Below are 21,489 nucleotides of genomic sequence, written 5' to 3' on the forward strand. Positions count from 1 at the left end.
ACAAAGGACTTGTAGCTCAGCTATTAAACTTTAATTGTTTTTCTCTCTCTTTCTCTTCCTCCTCTCACTTTCTTTCTCGAGTTTCTCGCGATGAATTCCTCTACATTGCATGAAAGCGTAATGCCGGCCTGATTTCCACGGGCCTTTGTAGAATCAAAGATAGATGCGTACAAAAAAGTAGGAACTCCCTGATGTTGGAGGTAGACAGTTGCTTTTCAAATCCTAGTTTTGGTCCTTTATTTTATTCAGCAGTGAAAAGCCATGAATACAGAAAATAATAACGCCTGTTACAATTCTCCATCATGATCTCTACTTTCGGCAAAACCTTAACGTATGGACACAGTACACGGTAATGAAAAGTATCAAAAATGAGTTAACCTTGATTCAAAGGAAGATAACAAAACCCAAAAAAAGGTATTCACCAATTACATAAACATGTTTTTGCTACTGTCCCAATTTACTGTATACATAGGGGGATCATATTCCCGATCATTAAAGAATGATAGTAATAGAAACGATACATGACTCGTCGGCCAGACATAATGCTCCATAACGTATGCACAGAGGTACAAGCAATAAATACACACATTAGGTTAAAGCCTTACAGCTACGCAACGCAGATGCAGGAAAAAAGCAGGTTTGCTATTCTTAGCAAGCAATGTGAGAACAGTAAAAAGTCATGAAGTTCAGAAAAGAAACACTGATCTTTTAGCTTAGAAAAAAAATGTCTGGTAAATTCATGGGTCCACCAACATTTTTTTTTTGTATCTTTTTACATAATATGCACAATTATCAAAATACAGACAAAATCATCATTATCATCCCAGAAAAAATCCAGACAATCCTAAATCTAGTGGAGGAGCAGATTGCTGATCTGGAGGTCTTTCTGGTATTATGTGCAAGCAACTATTTTAGACATTTTTTAAAATGTTTTTTTTACAAAACCCATGCAAAATCTACAGGTAATATGCATTCTGTGGCTGAGAGTTCATTTTTTCCTTCCTTCCCACCCCCCCACCAAAAAAATAATAACCCCTTCAAAAAATTAACCAAATAAACCAACAAAAAAACCCCCAAAAAACAAACCGAACAAAACAAAACCCAACAGTATAGCTGAGGTATGCATCTCATATGCATCGTACACTTAGGCCATCATCCTGATCTTTTTATTATTATACGCTTTTATTAATTCTTATTTCCAGTCCACCACATGATGAGTTTAGACATGCATTTTTAAAACACAATATCCCCTTACAGGTACATTTTTACATCATCATTCTACAAAGGTTTCAGGACAACCTATTACAATGCAAAAACCTTCCGTATCTGGCATTGGGAATGTAAACTGTCTATTGGCAACAACAACGTCTTATGAGCCAGGTGACGAGGAGACGTGGTGTGACAGCTTTCCTGCTAATAAGTAGCGTTCTAAGAAGTCGTGCAATCTGCCATATTTGTTCTGAAATCGTGAAGAGGTAGAACCTTTTAGAAAGCCTTTTTGGATAAGTGGGAGAACCCTTTTTTTCTTCTGCTGCTGCTGCTTCTATATTTATTTGGTGTGATAAAATTATTAGGAGCGTCGTCTTCAAGTCAATCTGCTGACTCCAGCAAAGGATAAGGGATAAGCTTTGTTCCTGGATCCAGCTCCTTCTTTGAGCTGAACTGCTGTAAGAATCTTATTGGAGTGTGAGTGTTATTGGAGGGTGTGTGCGTACGTCTGCATGTATATGTGTGTGTGTGTATCTGCGCTAAGCTAGCAGCCAACCCTTTGGTTTGGCACGACACTGGAGAGCAACAACTGCACAGTCTGTTTCCATACGTACAAAGTAAACGAACTTTTGACATTTCAGGTCCGAGGCGTGCTTCGGACCGTTTTTGCTGCATTGGTAGTCGACCAGAACGAGGACCAGGAAAGTCAGCAGACCAAAAAAAAAAAAAAAAAGAAACATAAAAAAAACCTACTAAATCAAACATTGAAAAATAAATAACTTGCTGGACTGAGTGAGCCTTACAACAGCTTTGTGTGCTAGCATCTCTATTATCCCATACGAGAGGAGGCAGAATTTTGTGTAGCTTTGGTTTGACTGAAAACAGAAATGACCTTTAAAGCGACAGCCACTTTTCTAGATGACATTAGATATGATCAGGCAAAGCTCCTGCTCCGAAACCTTGGATGCGTCTCAGATGAGATGAGAGCACAGAGCATGTGCTGCGCTCCCTACAACCTTCTCAACACCCAGCGCTGGCTGCACCTACAAGGAATCTACAGGACAAAGCAAATATCATCTAGAAAAGCTTCTTCTCAACTTTGATATCCTCTTTAACAATGGCTATAGCATTTGCTTTCACAAGATCACCAAGCCATAATCATTTCATATCAACTTGAAATCATGACGAGTTTTTGTTTTTTTGGCTTCACTAGATATCTTAAAGTTTGGTTCCTATGTTTTTTTTTTTTTTTTTTAAAGTTTTCGGCTTCGACACGGCTCCGAGAAGAAAACCATACAGGTAGAAGACATGACGTTTCAGACAGCACTTCAACACATTTCACTAGCAAAGGAAACAACCGTAAGATGGGAGACACAAATAACGCAGGTTAAAAAAAAAAAAAACATGGATATTTATCTATATATGGAACTAAAAGACGGGTTTTTTTCACAACACATTTTTTTCTGCACTTCCACTGATACACAAATGGTTGTTTTGGTCATGATCCACTTATAGCTGCTCTCTACCGCGCTTCTAGCCAGCCCACATTGCCTGTAAGGGTACCTAGGCTCTCTCAGGGCGGCCCCATCGCTGCACGTGGCCAGTGTGAGCTCTCTCTCCGACTGGAATCAAATTAAACATCAAAATCGCCTTCTTTAAAATCTTTGTACAGGGCTAAACGACACAATCCCAGAGGTTATTCGAAGGTAGTTAGCGGAAAAAAAAAAAGCTTCTCTTTGTACTAGTTAAAGTCACAGAAGGCTGACCAAAGAGTCTGGTGGCTTCTGTCTAAGCTATTGGCCATTGATAGTGTTGGCTTTGGTTTATAGCTGTTGCCTGTGACTCTTTGCAGGTAGACAAAGCTTTAGAACAAGGAGGTAAAGAGACTAGTAGAAGAATATGCAGAAATTCATCTTTTTTTTGTTCGTTTTTTGCGTTTTTTTTTCCTCAGCGTGGTGCTTACACAAACATTTACGTTTCAACTCAGTATCACATTTCACTTTTCGGCACAAACAGAGATAAAGAGACACTGGAGACCTACTTTTTTTTTTTTGGACAGCTGCAACAGTCTTGATACCGCGGTTCTGTTATTGGTGTGACTTGACTTAAAAATGGCATTTACAGTCGGTGGTGGTGCGAACATGACGGAAAATGAAAAAAAAAAAAAAGCTTTTGTTAAAAAGAAAAAAATAAAGGAAAAGAACGGAAAATACTGTTTGTTTTACGCATTTTAGCAACATACAGACAGTGACACTAATTTCTGATACTACTCCTGTGCAAATCATAACAGAGCAACAACTTGAATTGAACCAGCAATTGTATCTAACATCAGCGACTACTGTGGGTTGGATATTCACAAACTTAAACTTTTTTTTGGCAGTATATGTGGCCAACAACTTTCTACAGGAAAGACTCGAGTGTTTTTGTTTTTTTTCCTTTCGGTCCATGAGTCTCGGTGTTCACGGTGTATGAGGTGGCCATGCCATCTGAATGAAATCTTGTCCGTCGTCTTTTTTTTTTGTGTTTTTTTTTCCGTTTGTAGTCATTTTAAAAAGCAGACATCTCATGCCTGCTCTTATGTGGTCCTCAAAGGGCTGAGATAATAGTCTCTTTGGGCCAGTCTTCCGGATGCATTCGAAATAAATACTCCTCGTTTCTGCTCTGCTGCCTTTCTGTGGTTTGTGGAGTGGTTAGAGGGGCGGGCCGGTCAGGGCGGAGTCCCAGCAAACGTGGGCGGAGATGAAAAAACAAAAAACAAAAAAAAAACAAAACAAAAAAAACAACCAAACAAAAAAACACCCCGATCACTCCAGGTCCTCCGATAGGTTGCCCTCCTCCAGCTCTCGGTCCTCCTCCAGCTCCGGACTGTGATTGGCTGTTGTCACCAGTGACATCGGACAGTCCTCATCGTCCATGTTTAGCGGCTCCTCCTTGACGTGAACTGGAGGCCTGGAAAAAAGTCCAAAGTAACCAGAGTTAAACCAAATGTACTATATTACACTTGATTATAGATTTCGCTGCAACTGGGGACGATCTCTTGCTTTTCAGTTCTTAAACATCTCGTAAACGTGTGATCGGACGAAGATCTGATTGTACCAATGCTGCACTGGAGCCTCAGACCAAGAAGGATAAATATGAGCAACTGCTGAGGTAGGAAAGGGAAGGGCCCTGTTCTATTTTAGCTCCCATCCAAGCCCCACCACAAACCCTCACCGCAAACACAGATACCTTCCAGGAGTAGACGTCATATTTAACACCTCTGGCAAATGTACAAATTTACAAGCCATTTGTTTTGCACATATTTTTACACAAATGTAAAGAGCAATTACATTTAGATTACATTCAGAGCGGTCTATAAAAATGCAGAGAGCAAAGCTGCTGATACCTCGACATGTTTGGCATTGAAAAGTTTACTGATGGCACCTGGCTAGAGAAAAAAAAAAAGTGAGAGAGAGTGAGTGTGTGTGAGAGAGAGAAGCAGTAACCCCATTATAAATAATGGAGAATTTCTCATCCCCTCACCCCCTGGAGCAAAGGGGGGAGTGGAGCTTTTTTTATCTTGTTAATAGAAAGCGCAGGCCTTCGTTAATATGCAGGGGCTGCGGTGGCGCTTCTTGTGAGGGGAGAGAACCTGCAGCTAGGCTTCTACCATTAATCAACTCCAGCCCGTCAGTTCACTCGGACACCATGATCCATGTTTTTAACTCCAAATGGATGAATATCTTTACTGACTGTCAATAAATGGAGAGGGGAGTTAAAAAAAAAAAAAAAGCAGAAAAAAAACACCACAGTGAGGCAGCGAGTGAGCAGCGTCTCCCCCCTGCAGAACTGCGGAGAGGAGAGGGTGGAAGTGGGGCTACTAACAAGAATAATAACGCTGTCACACACAAACAAGGCTTAACATGATCCTGGGCCCTTGGCAGGGAAAGGGGTTTGTGCTACCATGATAAATCTGACAAAACCTAATTATTTCTGACACGTTGGATGCATCGGGAAATCCCGCTAGACTAGGAGGGAGAGAGAGAGAGAGAGACAGAGAGAGAGAGAGAAAGAGAGAGAGAGAGGGGGAAAAAAACCTTATCAACCAGTCTCTGCATTAGAACATGTCTGGCAGTCATCTCTTGGGCTGCACTCATCAATGGCAGGGGGAACTTTGAATTTGAAAAGAATTTTAAAAGGTACAGATTACTTTAATATTTATAGCAAAATAGATTAATATTCAGATGTGGTAGAGGAGGCTGGCTGGCGCTGGGATGGATGCTGCTGTCTCAGTCAGAGGGAGAAATACTGTAGGTTAAGCCGCACTTCTGAAGAACTACTCTTGCAAAAAAAAAAGAGAAAGTTTTCGATACACAGTGCAATCATCAGTGTGAGGACCTGTGTGAGGCCTTAAACTTCCTCAAAGTCCCTCACTCTCAAAACTCCCAAATAACTGATAACAGTTAGCAACAGTAAGCCCTAATACTGTAACTGGATAATAAGCCTTATACTGACATTATATGCAGCTAACGTGTGATATTACACTTCGGCCCCCTACTGAAGTCAAAGTTCTGCTTCTGTGCGACCCTAATAACACTCAGAACCTCTAATTAACGTTTGCTTATTATGTATATATGATTATCTCAATGTAATTCAATGTAATTTAGGCACTAATGCCTTAATGCCTAAAACATACATCTGCATGTGTAGTCATATGACTCTGTTCTGTCCAATGACATGGAAGCACCCAAATACTGAGCCAACTGAGCAACTCAAGCAGCTTATGTAATCACTTATTAATCATAATCAAGGTAACATGCTTAATTAATCATGATACTGATTTAAGGTCACATCGCCCAGCTCTAAGTGAAGCCCTACAACACTTACTTAATACTTATGTATCTAAAAAATGCCAATTTTACAGGAGGAGGAAAAAAACTCCTCAACTTTCAATAGAGCATTGAAAGTTGAATGGAGCATTTCTATTGGTCTATTCATCATGACATTCTGGGGTAATGTAAAGAACGACGGCCAGATTCAGACTGTGTCAAAAAGTGAAAAGCGTCAATAATAGAGATACAAGGGTTTTGTGTGACACTGGCAATATGCTGATCACTAGGGGCATTATACTGGTGTTGATGGGCATCAGCAATGGGCTCAACTGCTGTATTTAAGTAGTTTTTACATGCTCACCTTAAGTGAAGCTCTTTTACAGCCCATTTTACAGTCTACTAGTTTTAAAGGGAGAACCACTGAATTGGTACCAGTACTGACCAGCACTCAGGGCTTCAGTCTCTGGTACAGTACTGGAACAGAAAAGGTGCTACTGGGCCATTTTCAACTCCGTAGTTCAGGTCTGTAATAATGCAGGCTGCATTATGACCATTTCTACCTGCACAGTAGCAAATGAAGGTGCTGTCTGCCAGCGTACTTCATAATGACTCTAAAGGGGCTATAAAAGCCGTCGCTGACCTGCACCCCGAGTCTTCGCTTGGCTCTTTAAAGGCCATACAGAGCTCAGAGGAGGCACTGCCACTCACATTTATCACAGCATAACAAACAGGTCTGCAGATATGGGCCTAAAGACATTACCCGGAGACAAATGATCCCCGGCCAGACCAGCGCTGCACTGGCCATTAAGCCCGACACAGGCCTTTAGCCTGCATGTGAAGAAGCATGGCTTACAGCTTTCATTTGCATTCATTAGAAATCAGCGGCACACTTGTGTGCTTGGAGGAGGGAGGGAAACGATTAGTCCTTTCTCCACTGTATTAAGACATCAGGATGAGTCATTTAGTGGTTAACGAGAGGCTGGCATTAGTAAGCCACGAGCTGGTGCCCGTGCCAGCCTGTGTACATGTCGCGTGTGTGTGTGTGTTTGTTTACGAGATAATGACTTGTGGATCTGAGCAATTTAATATAAGAAATGCATCTAATTTCAAACACTGTTAATTATGGAATTAAATCTCATCATTCATGCTAAAACAGGATACACCATTTGGACAAAAGTATTTGGACATCTGCTCATTCACAGTTCATTCCAAAATCAAGGGTATTAAAATTCCTATCCTGCTTTTATTGGAGTAACTGTCTCTACTGTCCAGGGAAGAAGGCTTTCTACTACATTTTGGATTGCATTGCTGTGAGGATTTGATTGCATTCAGCGACCAGAGCATCAGTATGGTCAGGATGTTGGATGATCGCCACCCCAACTCATTCCCAAACTCATCCAAAACGTATTGGATGGAGCAGCACAATGAGAACACAGTTCTTCCACTGCTCCACAGTTCAATGCTGGGGGGCTTTATACCCCTCTAGCCCACGCCTGGCATTAAGCAGCATGGTACCACTAGGATCATGTTGGATCTGGAATCCTATTCTATTGGCAGTACTTCTCTACAGGGACTAGAAAAGCTGTCTGTGTGTGTGCATTTGCACATATGTCAACAATGGGTGCAACGTAAAGTAGCTGAATACATTTAATGCAAAATGTGTCCACAAATATGTGGACATAGAATGTAAGCCTTTTTTTTCTTAAGCTACCCTTTTAACAGTACCAGGGCACCCCTTACAACACACACACACACACACACGTACAGTATGCCTGAAGCTATCCATAGCTTGACTGATGGCGCAAACTGTAACATGTTAAGAGAAAGGTTAGCCTGATTGTGTGGTTAGTCTCTGGTGGGCAGACGTGAAGATGTTGTCTGAAGCTGGCCTCTTCATTATTAAATGCATCCCAGAAAAATCCACTTACAAAACACATTTCTTCCATTTTGGCCATGTAGCGGCCGTGTAAGGGAGAGGCAGCGTCGGTCACCTTACGTGTCGGAGCGCTCAGGCCAGAGAGAAGGATTGAGGGAGGGAGGGAGGGAGGGAAGGAGAGTACGCTAGCATTCAAGAAACAGACTCAACTGTCCATTATTAAAAGTTAAATAACCTGAGGGAGTGAATATACTGGGATTCTGTCTGGCTTTCAGATTTGCCCCAGTTAACACTCCTGTCCCACTTCTCAACCTGACACACACACATAAACATGCGCTTGTGTGCACACTTGCATACATGCCCCCTGTTGGCATTAGAAATACTGAGTGCCTTTCCTAATTTATAGGGGTGATAAGGCACCATTAGTGAGACCGTGGTGGAGTCCTGCTTTAGACTGACAAGAAGCGTAAAGGAGGCTGTGTTGGTGTGTGTGTGTGTGTATGTGTGTATATTTGTGCATGTGTGACACTGCTAAGTGTCCCATCTCTGGCCCGGTAAACACTGCACTATGACATGTATGACATCACTGATTAGTGAGGGGCACATTCTACATACGCATTCCTCAAACTCACACCACATGAATCTTTAATCACCCTGCTCTCTCGTTCTCGCTCTCTCTCTCTCTCTCTCTCTCTCTCTCTCTCTCTGTGCACCATTAAAAAAGATGGAAAGGCAAAGATTTTAAAGTAATTAATGATACAGTTAGCTGCTAAATATTAATAGGAACAGTCTTGCATAAAATATAACATCTAAACCGCGACGATGCAGACGTCGGAGTAATTAAAACTGAATCTGTAATTAGGACAGTCCCTGTTTATAGGTGAGAGGTGAACGTCTAGAAGTAAATGTAAACTTAACATAAGGTACGATGAACAAACGCACCAACTCTACTGCATTAATGCATTTCTCAGGCAGAGGCACTGTGTGGGTGGGGGGTTGGTATTAGGACAAATCAACGGGCCTGTGACTGACAGGGGCCCTAAAAATGTATTAATTAAGTATTCTGGCAGAATTGTTAGAGTTGTAGGGCCCTGTGTAATATTTTCCTTTTCATGGGGCCCAAAATCCCTGGCAGCTTTCCTGTTCACACGGCTGTATTGGATGGAACATTCACACATCTGCACTGAAATGTGCCAAAATCCTAAAGTGAAATAATAAAATAATCAATAAGTAATAAAAGTAAAATACATCTGTGATTGTCTTCTCTGCAGTGTCTGTGTGTGTGTTTGTGTGGGTCCACTTACACATGGGTATGCGGGGAGTATCCAGGGCTGCTGTGGCCGTTAGTGTCGAGGTGGTCGAGCGTGCCGTTGAGCTCGTCGTGGATGCTGCAATGTAAGAGGCTGGGTGGGCTACCGCCCAGCAGACCAGGCGGGCTGCCCCCCATCAGTCCCGACGCACTGCTGTTCATCAACCCTGGATTACCCAGCAACGGCAGGGACGTCTCCGCCAGTGCTGCCTGAGTCACAGAATGAGGAATACAATATTTAAAATGTTATCATATACTATATGGTCAAAAGTATTGGAACACCTACTCATTCGTCTGCGTAACTGTCTCTACTGTCCAGGGAAGGCTTTCTACTAGATTTTGCATTGCACTGCTTTGAGGATTTGACTGCATATAGTAACAAGAGTGTTTATTTAGTATTTAGTATGCTGGATAATCACCACCCCACCTCATCTCCCTGACTCATCCCAAAAGTATTGGATGGAGCACCACCATCATTTCAGAGAACACAGTTCCACTGCTCCACAGCTCGATGCTGGGGCCTTTATACCACTCTAGCTAGTCCACACCTTGCATTAGGCACGGTGCCAATAGAGTGTTGTTTATCTACTCCAGAGAGTAGTCCTATTTTATTGGCAATATTTCTCCACAAAAACTAAACATGCTGTGTGTGTGTGTGCATGTGCATATCTGTATCAACAATAGGTGCAATTTAAAGAAGCTGAATGCATTCATTAGAGGACGTTAGTGTCATTAGTGTCCACAAACATTTGGACATATATTCTGAAGCTTTAAATGAGATGAAATTAGATGAAATTATGTCTGTTTACTGGTCCATTCTTCTGGCAGTGTTTGCCCCCTTATGGCGTAAAAATCAAACGCCTGAGACTGTCCAGCAATAATAACTATGTTGAGGTAATTCGTGCAGTATTTCGTCAGGTGAACTGAAAAGGCTAAGCTCGTACACATACACTACGTGAGCTCCAAACACAAACTCTTCACCCCGACAGATAGGCCTCAGAGGTCCAGCGAGAAAAAAACATCAAGTATCCGCATGACTATTAAACTCCCCAAAAACTTTACCTGAAAATAGTAAAAAATAAAATTCTCCTGACATTTTTGCCTCCTGCACATTAAAGTTATATACGGTAATTAAAATTTAAAGTTTTTGCCATGAGCACCTCACTGGCCGACACTACGAAGCCAAATCATTTATGACAGCTTGAATAAATATTAATGCATATGCCCTTGCATTTGCACAAGCTGCTATCAATCTGAGGCAGAGGCACGCAGAAGAGCTAGACTGGCAGAGAAGCTACCTGCCTCTGCCACACGGTGTCCTTCTAGTCTCTCACTGCTTATGCCAACCTGGCTCACACACAGAAAAACTCTGAGGAATTTATACTCCTGCTGTTTAGCCTGTAATTATGAAAACATGGAGATGCTCACAGAAACTGTGTACTCAGGCAGACAGCGAAACCACTCTTTTATTCTAGCCAGCGGAGCTGGCTGCTTACCTGCAAGCTTGCATTGAGAGCTGCTCCGTAACCCAGACTGGAAGGCAGGTTCTTCACCAGTGTCGGGCTCCTGTCCGTAAGAACACACACGTTCAATTATTTACATCAGTTTTAAGTCAGACTCCTCACTGCTTATGCATTTTATGTTTTTTTGTAGCAATCTTAGGAAATGTGTGTCTGACAATAGCTCCAATATTGCCTCCATAACCCTCTACCTGTCAGCCAGCCATCACAAATGGCACTGCATTCTAATTGGGGTTCAACAGAGCCTTCAGTAAACAACCTACCAGCCCTGAATACATGACTGGTATATATATGTATATATATGGACGAAAGTATTGGGACACCTGCTCATTCAGTGTATCTTCTGACATCAATTGTATTAAAAAAGACTTCATCCTGCTTTTGTTGGGGTATCTGTCTCTACTGCCAGGGAAGAAAGCTTTCTACCAGATTTTGCAGCATGACTCTAAGGATTTGACTGCATTCAGCGACAAGAGCATTAATGAGGTTGGGATGCTGGATGATCACCTTCCCACCTCAACCTCAACTCATCCCAACAGTATTGGATGAATTAACACCATTCCAGAGAACACAGTTCCAAAATGGGCTATGTACCCATCTTGCCCAAGCCTGGCATTAGGCATGAACCCAATAGGTTTATGTTGATCAGCTCCAGAGATTTCTATTCTATTGGCAATACCTCTCTACAAGGATTAGACGTAAAGTTGTGTGTGTGCATTTGCACATCTGGATCAGCCAAGAGTGCAATTTCCAAAATGTAGCTGAATGCGTGAATGAATGAGTGTCCACAAACATTTGGACATACAGTAAAGAGAGAGAGAGTGCAGGCTTTACCCTGTTATCTTCTGTGATCTGCGTTTCTGGTACTCCATCTCATCCACTGTCCACACTGCCCCCTTCACATTTTCCACCCGCACAAAACACTTGTGCAGACTCAGGTTGTGGCGCACTGCGTTCTATAACACACACACACACACACACACACACACACACACACACACAAATACACACATTTAAGCGGCAATATCTTTTGCTAAAGTTGCAAAAGTTACATAAATCAAATGAGTACTTAAAATAATTTGTATAACATTTATAGGCATAATATACACATATCTCGATCGTCACTATAATCAATACATCTTTATTCATAATATATGAAATTATTAAACATAAAATACATACACAATTTTAATACCACTAATTATGTTTGAGTATACACAAGAATTACATATAAACCAGATGTTCAGAGAGGAGCTGATACCTATATGACATATAAATCTATTCACACCCTGTTGAGAATGACACAGGGTGTGTGTGTGTGTGTAAACGAAGATGGTCACTAATAACATCCAGGAGGTCTTTGAATTAAGCATGAACCTCACATGGTTCTTCTGACATCTATTTGTGCGAACACACCTATATTTAAATAATCCCCACAAATCAGGTTTATGAAAATGACCCCAAAACACGTTTACATTCATAATCAAGAAGGGTGGAAAAAAGGGGGTCTGCAGCCCACCTCCTATATCATGAAGGAATCTAATTAAAACATGCGGCAACCGCTGCCAAATAATAACCTTTTCTTTAATATTACAGTTTTTTTTCCTCCATGTTTTATTTCAGGGATGGGTTGTAGTGGTTTTGCTCTAAGAAAGGGATTCTATGAGACAGGAGAGGGGGGGAAAAAACTCATAAGCAGATCTCGCATCTGACCTGAAAATCCCAGGATTTGATTGATCTTAATGCCCATGGCTCTGAATATGATAATTTTAATATTAATGAGCAAATGAGCAGTTTTATTATGCATGCTATATAGTTATAACTAATAAGCTGCCGGGGCCGAGCGCTGGATCCCCAAGCTGAGCTGATGAGACCAAGCAGAGATATTAAATCACCTTTCATTCCTTTTTAAAAATTCTCTCAGTTAATCAAATGACAAGCCCATCATAGCCCAGCCTTGTACAGCCAGCACAAAGGAGCAGCCAGGCTCCAAATGTAAATATCCCAGCCCTCGCTATTGTAAAAGGAGGGACCCGAATATTCTTAATGATACTCCACTGCTTTTTATGTTCCACCCATGGCCAGATTAAAATACTTAGTGATAAGGAGTGAGAACCTAGAGCACATGTGTGGATATAGTGGATGTTCATACATGTATACAGTGGGAACTGCTCTGTCTACACTGTGGTCTAGCAGTTTAGCAGTAGTCAGTGTCTGTGTATGTTATGTATGTTTATGTTATGTAGATGTGCAAATGCATCAGACAGTATGAGGCCTGCTCTGCAGTTTTCTATGCAAGCCCACATACAGTAAAACAGTTCTGGCCCTATGCGCTGATGTACAGGGAGCTATTGCACACCCTTGTGGAGCTGTAATCATACACCAGCATCATTAGCAACCCAAATCCAAATTAATTCACTTTGCTAAATCTAGTGCTGGGAGACGCTTAGCATGCTGATGAGAGAGAGGGAGAAAGCTCCCAGCCTGGCTCTGAGAAAGGCTCCTGGCTAAAAGATACTACAGTAAAAAAAAAAAAATAAAATAAAATATATATATATATATATATATATATATATATATATATATATATATATATATAGTCACAATGACACTAAACACCCTTGTTTTTCACTTTTTAATATAATGTGAGTCTGGTAGTTGATCCTCACATTGTGTCCAAATTTCAGGATGAATGGACCAATGGAAATGCTCCAAAAGGTTTGACCATTGAAAGTTAAGAAGGTTTTTTCATTCTCCTGTAATTGTTACAATGTTTTTGTGTGACAGTGAATACACATATATATATATATATAATCACACACACACACACACACACACACACACACACACACACACACACACACACACACAGTTTCATGCCTTTTGTCTCTGTTCCTTGTTCTACAGTAAAAAAAAAAAAGTGGACACTGTATTTGTTAGGCCAGGGATACAAATGAGAGCCTTTGTCCTGGTAAATAAAGTTCCCACAGTGACAGAAAGCATTTACTTACGAGTCGGACAGGCCCTAACCTCTCTTTCCCTCTCTATGTATATGAGCTATGATGTGTACAAAGAACCACCTGACAACGGCACAAAAAAATCCCAGACTGCTTCTGAAAGGCAAACAGCCATCTTTCAAACTAATTAACCAATAATATGCAAGGGGGGGTATGAGCATAGGGGAGAAAAGAGAGAGCAGAAGAGAGAGAGAGAGAGAGAGAGAGAGAAAGAAAGAAAGAAAAAAAGAAAGAGAGGAAGGAGTAATACACTGCATCTAACAAAAGGTGCTGATGATTGAGTGGCTGGGTAGTAATTAGCGCGTCAGAACGCACACCTCCCCGCCAAGCCTCAGCTATTAATTGCACCAAATTAGAAAGCGATATCAGAGGCCGAATTATTCTTTCACTTGTCATTTTTCTAGAGAGAAGAGAAAGAGAGAGAGAGAGGAAATTCACTCTTTTCAAGAGGCAGGTTAAAAAGAGGGGAGCACGATACTAATCTATTCGTGTCAAGTAAATAAATGTCCCTTCCGGGCTTCTGTCTCCTGCTATCCCATGGACAGGATAGGGAGGGGGGATAGGAGAGGAAAAAAAAAGAAAAAAAAAAGAAAAAGGAAGTGGGATGTTACCTTCCAAGTGGCGGCGTTGCGTCTGAAGTAGGCGAAGGTGCGCGTGAACCAGCTGTAGATTTCATTAAGCGTTAACTGCATGTCTTTCGAATCCATGATAGCCTGCAACAAGACGCCATCAAATAATGCTTTACTAACCAGGCCGTTTAGCCACTCTCACCCTGCTACAGTGTTAATTCGAGCAGCAATTAATTCTAATCTAATCAGGCAAAAGCTAATTTATTTCCCCACTCACCTGCCTGATGAGCGTTGCATACGTGAATGGTGGCCGGACGTCTGCGTTCTTATAAAACTCATAGTTTGGGGCTATCTCTGCACAGGAGGAGAAAAAAGAAAGAAAATAAGAGACGGGAAAAATATAAATAAATACACTGTCACCACTCGGAATAATTGCTAAATGCAACTCCTCAAGGAGCTGAATTCACTTAGGATTTAATGAAATTAAAAAAGAGGGGAAGAGAAAAAAGAGAGGTGGGGGGGGGGGCTCACATCAAATCAGCATTTTACATGTCCAACAAAATGCATTTTTAATTAATCTCTCTCAAGAGAAATCTTAAACATTAACACATGCGTGAAATTAGAGCCTGTGTAGATATTTTGTATGTATCTGAATAATTCATGCACCCCCACGTGCAACTGCACGAGGCCAGTAAATATAAACATCAAACACAGCGGATTTTAACGCGCACTGCTTAATACAAATAGCCATCCAAATATGAAGCGTGATGAATATTGTATCGTTTTCTATTTGACTGTAATTAACGCTCATGAAATATTGATGTACTGTACAGTGTGATATTTGTCTCGTTTGCATAGAAGGAAGAAATGAAATAAAGGCTTTTCATCTGAATGCTGAATGCTAGCAGCACTGTGTGGCTGTGTGTTTAAGCATAAAGCTTTACTACAGGAACACTAATGCATCGTTGCTGTTGGAGAACACACTCCATTTCTATTGGTCCAGAGCAGTGACGTAATGAAGCTATAGGCTTTTCTGTGTGGTTATTTGCGTGTGCATACCTGAGGACAAGGGCATGGAGTATTTGTCGGAGTGGCGTCTGCGCATGGCGCCCATGCTGGGCACACTGGCCGGGCTTAGGACGGAGGGCACCTGGGGCATCTGGCTCAGCGGTGTGACGGGGGCTGTGGGGGTGGTGGGGGTCTGGGGCAGGTTCGGGGGAGAAACTGACGGCAAGTTCTTCGACATGGTGATACTCGAGACTAGATTTAACTGAATGAGGGAGAGGAGAAGGGGGAGGAGACCAAGAGAGACACAGAGAGAGAGAGAGAGAGAGAGAGAGAGAATAAGACAGAGAGTTTTAAGGACTCAGACAAACAAGAGCAGATTCAGTTGTACAGCTGTGTTTCCACTAATAAGCTGCAGAGGAAACAGCCAATCTCCACTAATTACAGGATGAAATTGTATCATAAGAATTCTAATTAGAGCACGCTGTTAAAGATTATCTAATGATCATCCTTTGTGTTATCCCAACCCATCTCTATCCCACAAGAGCTTCCAGCATGTGTAGGAGTGTGTGTGTGTGTGTGTGTGAGAGAGTAGTGAGTTTTTTTATAAACCCACCTGGATTGAAAGCCCAGACTAACCTCCCTCAGTCCTCTCCATCAGTCCTCAAACCCAAACACTACACGTCACCCTTCATATCACTAAGCCCTATTTTTTTTCTTCCTAATTTCTGTGTTCATTTTTTAAATCTCATGTGAGAGGATCCAACCGACTGGAAAATTCCACCCTGACCTTTAGTCCTCGCCGCTAATTCGTGGGAATGGTAATGACATCATTACATATTCAAGCCAAATTGCTTTAATTGTGAATTGGCGAGTGGAATCCTAAACTGGTTTGAATGGAAAGAGAAGCAGAAACGGCAGAGGGAGAAGGGAAGGCGTCAGGCATCAACAATCATCAGTGGCATGTGTTGATAAATAGTATGAAATGTCAAGTTGCCCATTGGCACACAGCTGGGTGCTTTCACAATTGATAATTATAACTCTACTTAACGGTAATGAGACAACGGCGATGGTAAGGGGTGCAAGCACTGCATGTCTTCTATACAGTCATACAGAGGAAATCAATTACTCCACTAGAGGGACATGGTACCCTGGCAACGTGTCTATTTCTATATTTTATCTGGTCTTGTAATTTTCATTATAGCATTGTTTAAATTCTTCTATAAGACTGACCACTCGATTGAGACAGTGGACCATGAGCTTAGTGTTATAGCATGCTTCTGCTTCTCCTTGTTAAGTCAGTATAAGACTGTCGTGGTTGCTGTGTTCTGCTCACTGCAACATTAAAGAGTACTTGGTGGTTGAGGTGGGCCTAACCCGGGGAAGCACTGGCGGAGGGAAGTGCCTAGAGGTTGAAGAGGTCGTAATGTAGTGGGTGATTAGAACAGAATAGTGGGTGAATAGGAATGGGCTGGGCCCTATGCATAACCCAAGTATAAGGTACATCATTTTTTTCAGGATCTTTTCCTGCAGTATTTCTACATCTTTGATCCAATTTTAATGATGACCATCATACAAATGTGTTAGACAGGGCAAATCGCCAGCATCCGCAGTGTGTCTTCTACTGTAATGGGCGTGACGTTCAGAAGGTGGTGGAAAAACGTGCAGTGGTGTATCTATTGGTGCTGTTTTGCTCCGTGTGCGGAGAACTCCGTTGATGTGTATAATGCAGGAATCTCCATATAATTCAGCCGAGGTCAGGTCAAGGCAACGGGCCGACGCTTTGAAGAGCCTCCCTCTTAATCCCCCATTCACTGCTGCAGACTGCACGCCGTAACACCACAATATCAACCAGTAATTACGTGCTACTTGTTCTACATTTGGACCAACAAAAGCTTCTGATATACTGTCAAACACTGCAAAAAAAGGCACTTCATAATAAATCCCATCAAGAGTGAGTGAGAACGTCTGTGTGTGTGTGTGTGTCACTATGTGTGTGTGTGTGTGTCTGTGTGGCATGTATATTTATAGTGTTAAGACAAGATTTTCTTCCCCTCTCTCTTCACCTGGTTACGGCAACAAGCGTAACATGTTTGCAGGCACACAATCCTGTATTTGCAAAATGGAATTTATTAAAGCCTAACTGAGCAGGAGCGAATGAGAGGCAGGGATGAGCACTTTGCCACCTCCGCTCATCTGAATATATATTCAAGGTTGGCTGAGAGAGAGGGAGAGGGAGAGGGAGAGAGAGAGGGAGGAAAAAAAACCCTCATTATTCAGGACTTGCAGTCTTGGTAACTTTGATTTTCAGCCATCCATGGCATGGCCAAAAGGTAACATTTAATGAAGTGCCATTCAGGGCGTAAATGGGGTCATATAATAGACAGTGTGTCTGCACCTTGTGTTGGGCTACTGATAGCTGTTAAGGGTGCGGTGATGAACCAACAGGGCTCATTTCGCCCTGCTAATAAATTCACACTATTAATATTTATCAAATGTGTGGGCTGCCTCCCTCTCAGCCCGACGCATGCGAGGGCGGAAATCCGTGCCATGATATCTATTACCTCTCCTCTTTTGTGTCGTACATAGGTTTTTTGGTGGATATGGCGTGTAGGATACATGTTCTCTTTACTCCAGCTAAATTGAAAATATCAAGCACAATCGCACGCTCGCACGCAGCTGCAAAGAGCTACACACATAAAAAAGAAAAATGCAGATGCACACAGACGCACACACACACACACACACACAGACAAAAGAAGGAAAGTGGGAAAAAACTGAGGCCATCATCGCTCATTTAAAAATCTGCCATTAATTGCTCGCCATCAAATGCAATTAGCAGCCCTTTCATGTGTGGTTTATGTAATGTAATACTTCATTAATATTATTCATTCATATGCAGTATTGGATTACAGGCTGAAATTCTTTATTAGTGTAGATGTAACCAAGCTGCTGGAGTTTTGAAGATTAAAAAGGGGAGATTGAATAATAAATTGGCAGAGGGGAGCGGCCCGATTCCTGGCGGATCTACGGGATAATTATTCTATCTTGTGATTATCTATTTTATATGGTGGGAGGTGATGAGGAAAATTATGCCATTGAAATTAGGCCCTTGCTAAGCAGTAGAAACACACTATGCATTCCTCCGCTAAATATTGAAGGTGGGATAAATAATTGGGACACAAATATTTATTTTGGCTCGCATGTCTATTTGTAAACAGTTTCACAATTCCACTTCATATTTTAATGTGAAATATGCTGTTCATTTGTTTATTTATTACATTTTCTAGCCAATTTAGCTGAGCCAATTAACCCAGCTGCAATCACTTGCACTGCTCCTTTCACTAGGAGGGTGAAGACAGGCACATGCCTCCTCCTCTGCTACATGTAAAGTCAGCTACCGCCTTTTTTCCTCATCACTAGGCAGCCAACGAGCTCGGAGGAAAGCGGCAGGTACATCTCTGATACCATGAGCCAACAGACGCCTGTGCCGGACAGCATCGACCATCTCCCCAAACCAGAGAGACCATGGCTGATTGTGCTCTCTCTGGCTCCGGCTGCTGATGGCGAAGCAGCATGACCCAGGATTCGAACTTGTGATCTTTGGGACACAGTGTCTGCGTTTTAGTCTGCTCAGCTGCTCTGAGATGAAATATGCTTTTTAAATATGTCCCACGAATGAGAGTGGGCCTCCTTTCCACACTATTACTCCTTATCTCATTTCAGAAGCGGCATCGCCCCGATAGCCAGCTCTCCCTCAGATTGTTTACAGATTGCTGGTTATTTCATTTCACATCATCTTCGTCTGGCTCCGTCTATCATTAGAGCTGTTTGTTTTCAGAATGCAATGCCTTCTGTTGTCCCTGGCTCCTTTAAGTGCTCCTCCGGTCACAGAGCTTAACAGCTTCTGCTGGCCAACAGGTTGTTTGCAGTATTAAAGCCATCAGGCCGTAATGGCTGGGCCTTTTTTGGCTCAGAATTGGGGGTATGATTTAATGCACTCGCCTGCCGTCGCAGTCTCCCCCTAGTCGTGGCTGATGGGGAGTAGCGAAACCTGGCATTACAAATCCCATTCTCTCCTCATCCTCTATCGCTCTCTCTCTTTCTCTCTCTCTCAGCGCTGTTAAACAGTGGCGTTTAGAGAGCTCATTTGCTGCCCTGTCGACCTGTTTACCGTATGTGGAGCAATATGCACTCACCGGTTTGGGAGATGGCTTGGGCTCCGAGGGCCGCATGTGCAAGTGGGCCATCATTGCCTGAAGACGCTCACGTTCTTTAGAAAGCTGTTAAGAGAAAGAGTGTGGGAGAGGGAGGGAGGGAGGGGAGAGGGAGAGAGAGAGAGAGAAAGAGAGGGAGAGAGAAAAGAAAACAGAGCAGTTTTAGAAATGAGCGATTTTCCCCAGACTACCACGGTAATACATCTTGTTATTGAGCTTGTCTGGTTGTAATGAATCCTGCATATGCCCAATCTGGCTTTCTTAAGCCTGCCTCAAAGACAGAGAGGAGATAGAGAGATAGAGTTCGAGAGGACTAAAGAAAGAGACACAAAAGTAAAAACAAAAAAACCTGAAAAAACGAGGAAACGAGGAGAGTTAGAATTAGATGGGGAAGAGAACACAACTGAAAGGCCTCACAGACAGAGAGAAAGAGACAGAGAGAATGTAAAAGGGGGGTGGGAGAGAAAAACTGCGAAAAGGAAGAATCATATGAAGAGAAGCAGAGAGCCATTCCCTGTGAGCAGTGGTGGTGGTGGTGTTGGTGCGAAGAGGTCACTGAAAACAAATAGCACTTCATCTTTTTGTCAATAGCAGAATTTAGGTCAGCGATGCTTTGACAGTAACAAGCTACTCAGGCCATAAATTAGAGAGTCCTGGGTGTCTAGTCAAAGTCCTGTGGACACTGTTAGAGCTGGACTGGAGCCAGCAGCTGCCAAGAGGTGAAGGGGTCCCACAAACAGAGTGCCAGCCAAGCCCCGCCTCCTCTGCCTCTGCCCGGTCCCTCCGAGGTCCAGTTAGTGCCCCGGCGATCCCCTATCATCAATCTAGCTCACGGCGAGTGACAGAGACCAGCCCGCGACCGCGCACACACGCGCTGAACTCCGCCACGGAGCCGGCGTAACCCACTCTGAAGCGGGCCTCATTACCACTGACGGAGGGATGAAAAAAGAAACGGAGTAGGAGAGAAAGGGGGGGAAAAAAAAGCAAGACGGAAAACAGCAACACTGCTGTAATTGGTCACAGTGTAAGCACGGGGGTCGGTGCCTCTTTGGTCTCCGGGCGCGCTCGGAGTGATGGAAAAAAAAAGAAAAGGTGGTGGACTTTTGTTATTTTACATATAAACAAGAATTATTCATTGTTCGGATTCAAGAGCCCAACAAATAAATAGGGATAGAGTCGCAGAGCGGAAAAACCTTTAAAGGTTGCGAGCAACGCTTGGCTTACATTCAGACAGGCATCACAGAGGTTTAGGGCCTCTGTCGGAGAGCTAGAGGCTGAATGGACGGATATACACAGAAATAACGGGGTATTCCAGCATATTTCCAGAGCTTAAACATAACCAGATCGGCTTGAAATCTTTAAGCAATCCATTTCAAACCTGAAAATTGTAGGTTTATTAAGTAACTAAATATTAATTACTATCAAACCAGGCCTGATGTTTCCGTCCCTCCGGAGTGAGCCTCGTCCTGGTGGCCTGTGTTCCGTTTCCCGAGTTGCGCCGGGGCAGACAGGGGTGTGGAGACGAAGCCAGCGCATTGCTGGCAGGAGAGGCTGGCCACAGTGCTGAGTAATAACGTCCTTCAATCACTGCACTCATTATCTTGCCAGCATGACTCCTTAATAAGGTCACGCTCCACCTCCTGAAAATAGTGGCCCTCTTTAGAGCTTCCTTCAGGTGCAAAGTGCATTTAATTAACACCAACCAGCCCTAGATGCGTGCATATTAATTGGACGGGATAGAAAATAAGCACAAATCCTAATTCAATTAAAAAATGCCGGCTACGGCTCTTGCTGGGTCTCCATGCTCCTGGTTGTGTTAGTTTCACTCAGGATGTCCTCTAAACAATTGCTCTGTTACATATTGTCGATGTCACGCCAAAACCCTGTATATCCATTTTTGCGTTTTTTACTTTTTGACATCATGTGAATCTGGCAGACGTTCTTTACCTGGTATCA

The 21,489-nt window shown here is 42.6% G+C and overlaps 1 protein-coding gene across 6 annotated transcripts in view; it reads right to left on the reverse strand.

The window, feature by feature from the left end:
• Positions 1 to 212: 212 nt before the first annotated feature.
• The window catches only part of foxp2 (forkhead box P2), a 120,296-nt gene continuing 99,019 nt past the window's right edge, over positions 213 to 21,489 (reverse strand). For all 6 annotated transcript variants that reach the window (XM_072673168.1, XM_072673166.1, XM_072673172.1 and 3 more), the window contains 8 exons: positions 19,516 to 19,599; positions 15,371 to 15,581; positions 14,589 to 14,665; positions 14,354 to 14,455; positions 11,560 to 11,681; positions 10,702 to 10,771; positions 9,201 to 9,415; positions 213 to 4,158 (listed from right to left, as the gene is read on the reverse strand). In XM_072673168.1, coding sequence (XP_072529269.1) covers positions 4,014 to 4,158; positions 9,201 to 9,415; positions 10,702 to 10,771; positions 11,560 to 11,681; positions 14,354 to 14,455; positions 14,589 to 14,665; positions 15,371 to 15,581; positions 19,516 to 19,599 — 1,026 coding nt within the window. In that variant the 3' untranslated portion in view covers positions 213 to 4,013. The remainder of the gene's footprint in view (positions 4,159 to 9,200; positions 9,416 to 10,701; positions 10,772 to 11,559; positions 11,682 to 14,353; positions 14,456 to 14,588; positions 14,666 to 15,370; positions 15,582 to 19,515; positions 19,600 to 21,489) is intronic.

Source organism: Salminus brasiliensis, chromosome 2, assembly GCF_030463535.1.
Source record: "Salminus brasiliensis chromosome 2, fSalBra1.hap2, whole genome shotgun sequence".
NCBI classification, from domain to species: Eukaryota; Metazoa; Chordata; class Actinopteri; order Characiformes; family Bryconidae; genus Salminus; species Salminus brasiliensis.